At 35.0% G+C, this 3747-nt stretch overlaps 1 protein-coding gene across 1 annotated transcript; it reads left to right on the forward strand.

Annotated features, from left to right (window-relative positions):
• Nucleotides 1–2908: 2908 nt before the first annotated feature.
• On the forward strand, nt 2909–3520 carry LOC149210758 (protein UNUSUAL FLORAL ORGANS-like). The gene has a single exon (XM_089399077.1). The coding sequence runs from the start codon at nt 2909–2911 to the stop codon at nt 3518–3520; it is 612 nt and encodes a 203-aa protein (XP_089255203.1).
• The last annotated feature ends 227 nt before the right edge of the window (nt 3521–3747 follow it).

The raw sequence follows: 3747 nt of genomic DNA on the forward strand, positions 1-3747 counted from the left end.
TTTAAAAATTTCCTAGGCTATAAAGGAAAGCCCCTAAGGTAACTCTTTCAAACAAATATTTAGGGTAAAAGGCTAGTCCCTTTGATTCGGAGAGGGGCTCTCTGTACAACTCCGCTATCCAATATCACTTTAGTTGGTTGTGTGCTTAGATCAATGGCTAGATCTTTTGTGAATGTTGATCTTTAAAAAAAAGGTTTGGTAGAGTTTACCAGAAGTCCATTGGGCATGGAGTCAAATAAAGATGTTAATTAAGGTTTTCAGGAGTGGTTAATATGAGCAAATACTCTCAAAGGCTAGATAGCTAGCAATTTGCAGACATCAAGTTTGCAGTGAAGATGAGAAGAAAAACACATATCAATCATATCAAAATGTGTAGGACTTGAATTATGTTATAATATCAATAGACTATAGAAGGTGTAATGTATGATAAAAAGCATTATGTGATTGATCCGAAAGGCATATATTCCACACTATGGATTAGAAAAGTCTTAGATCTAACATGAATTCTACATCTTTAAACTTGCATTCAAAACAAAAGAATATAAATCATGATGAATCAAAGAAAGAGAAAGAAAAAGAAAAAGAGACAAACTAGAAATAGCCAACAAAAAAATCATTGAGTCAAAATTCTTGTAGTTCTACTTGAAAACCTTATTGAAAGCTAAAGAATATTTACATACACCCGTGCTTTCCCAAAAGCACAACCCTTTTCTCTATTTTCCCATCTAAATTATGGAAAAATTACATCGGTTTTGAGATCCACAATTTCTGAAAACTTTAATTACAAAAATTGACAAAATATCATACAGAAATCAAGATCCAAAAGAAATAAATCTGAAAACCTCCTCGTCCATCTTTAGTTTGTTGTTTAAAACAATGAAGGAGATGGTAAGAATTCATGCCCAAGTAGAATTGATAAAGTGGCTCATCAATAGTTGTCTATGTGTTTTCTAGCGAATGTATGAAAAATATTGTCCAAATATTCTTCCGTATCTCCAAACCCTGATACATGTGATACATGTGTAAAAACAGAAAGAAATTTTTGTAAATGAGCCCCTTCTAGACCAAAGTCTCTTTGCTATTTGCAAAATTCATTGTCAACTTTTTGAAAAATAAATCCAAAGTTGGTTACTAAAACAAGAAATTATTTAATATTTAAAAAACTGACTGCAAATATTTCTTTGAATTTTCCAAACCATTATCGCAATGTAAAAGCCAAGAGTTTAAATAAACCCTATCCGAAGAAAAACCTTTTTTGGTTTTCAAAAATTTCTTTCTAACTGTTTGGAAATCATGACCAAAGTTACTTTCTTTTTACAAGGAAAAACACCAAAAAAATCTTTCCAACTGTGTGGAAATCGTGACCAAAGTTACTATTTTTTAGAAGAAAAGATATAGTAAAATGGAGAGTTGTCATTTGATTTGTCAATGCCACCTTGTGGTGGTAGGCACTTTAAAATTTACATATATAATTTTTAAATGCAGTTTAACGTTTTTTGAATTTTCGCTGACAATCTAATCGTCACTGGCTTTGGATGCTTTTTGAATTTTCGCTGACAATCTAACCTTCACTGCCTTTATTCGACATTTTCAAATTGGCGCTGACAATCTAACTGTCAACGTATCTGAATCTTTTAACAAAAACTCAAAAATCGCTGAATAGTAAGGGTTATGAAAAAAAAAAAACATTGGTAGAATAGCCAGTAAAATTTATTACGTTCGAGATACAATAAGATCTCCGCTCTACAATAGCAAACATTTCTTTTTTATAAAATGCTCCATTGTCATACAAAATCAATATTGTAACTACCAGCGATGTAAATTATCCATGTATAGATGATGTGGCCTCTATCTATCTTCCAAACTCTGATGACAATCTGGCACATTTCTCCACTCATCATTTCATAAATATTGAAAAGTATGCCTTGAGTGCTTAATGACTGCATGTTACAAGTGCTATATTATTTAATTGGTCGTTGTACATCAATCAAGCTATTGTGGTCAACTGTTATTGAACATGATACTGTTTTTCAGCTTACTGAGCCAACGTGAGTAGATAATCCATTTAGCAGGAATACCAGCTTAATAAAATAGGATTACATCAATTTTAGTTTGTGAACAGTTTCATACAGTGCCCACCTACTATCATATAAAATATTCCAAGCCAAAGGTATGTGACTGCATGCAGTTGAGTGGAATGACGATGCTGAGATGACAAGGTACTGCTTTCATGGAATGTAAGGGCACTATAATAACGTAGTGAGGATCCAGAGAAGATGAAGGTGATGTAACAGACACGTCCATCGATCACCAATCCCGGAAAATGCATTGCTCAGCTATTCTCGTGACGTCGGACTGTCGTTTCGGAAGGTACTCGTGGTCGGATTAGAATCCGACGTGAAGAGTTTCAGCGTGACGTTAGTACCGTGTTTATATGTGTTTGCCTTTGTTTTTGATAATCCACCAGAAGCGACTGATCGGAATGGTACTTCCGACCAGCTTAGTCAAGCAAACGTCTAGAATACAGAACTCAAGTATTACCGAATAGAATAAAGTGTGTGTATATATGGAGCAGGGGTTAAATTTGACGCCCGTATGGACGTATTTTGCATTTTTATCCGTAAAATACGTTTTATTTTTGAACCTCCACGTCATGCGGAACTTGCCATTCATTTTCAAAACCGTCGAGCATGTATAAAAATTAGAAGTTTTAATTTTTTTTTTATAATTTTTCTTTATATATTTAATCTCTGGCATTTTTAATATGGTGTACCGCGTCAAATTTAACCCCTGTGCAGGGTGGCCCCCATATTTAATTTTCTTTTTCTGAGATGTGTGCAGGCGTTACAGAAGAGAAGAAAGGTGTACATTGGCGGTGGGTAGAAATAATGAAGACCAGATAGTAGAAATGTACGATTCCTTCGAAAAGACATGGAGTATTGTGGGGCATGTACCGAGAAATTTGAATGCAATCTACCCGCGTAATGTCGTTTTCAGCGAGGGCTTCTTTTACTGTATCGCCAAAGAGACGGCCGAGCAGACGCAGATTATGGGTTTCAGTATTCAAGATGGTACTTTCATTTTTGTGCCATTGCCTGATATTCCTGGTGCTGAAATATCGCCACATCTGCTTGCTTGTGGGTCGCGGATTCTTGTAGCAGGGCTCATATACTATGTTGCTGCAGATATTATCATTAAACAGAAGGTGATTATTTGGGAGCTTGAGAAGGTTACTGGGGGCCTAGGTTTAAGTTGCCCTTCTGCGTCGTCTTCCTTATCTTGGAAGGAGATAGCAAGGATGCCTTCATCCATGTGGGAGGATGTTCGGAAAATTATGCCTCGCCCACGGCCTCGGATTACAGGAGTGGGGGACTATGTGTGCTTCAAAGTGAAAATGGAGGTGATAGTCTATAGTTTAAGCCAGAAGTCATGGACTTGGCTTCCCAAATGTCCCTTTGAAGATTCCTTTGGAACTGCTTCTGCACTTGATTTGAGACCGGATATGAATGAGGTCATCTGAAGCCTACCATGGATGGCTGTCTCTCTCGGGTTTGAATTTCACACCCTCTGCTATTGCAATTTTTTTAGTTTGTTTAATAATGTTCTTCATTAGGTTTTAATATATTTTATTAGTAAAATACTTATTTTTATTGTATTATATTTTATATTATATTTGTATAATTTTTTATATATTGAAAAGTGAGATTATAATTTAATAATTTTTTTTAATTATAGTTATTTTTATGT

Source organism: Pinus tabuliformis, chromosome 1_2 (assembly GCF_031772625.1).
Source record: "Pinus tabuliformis cultivar Carrire ecotype Pingquan chromosome 1_2, CPIR1, whole genome shotgun sequence".
Classification (NCBI taxonomy): domain Eukaryota; kingdom Viridiplantae; phylum Streptophyta; class Pinopsida; order Pinales; family Pinaceae; genus Pinus; species Pinus tabuliformis.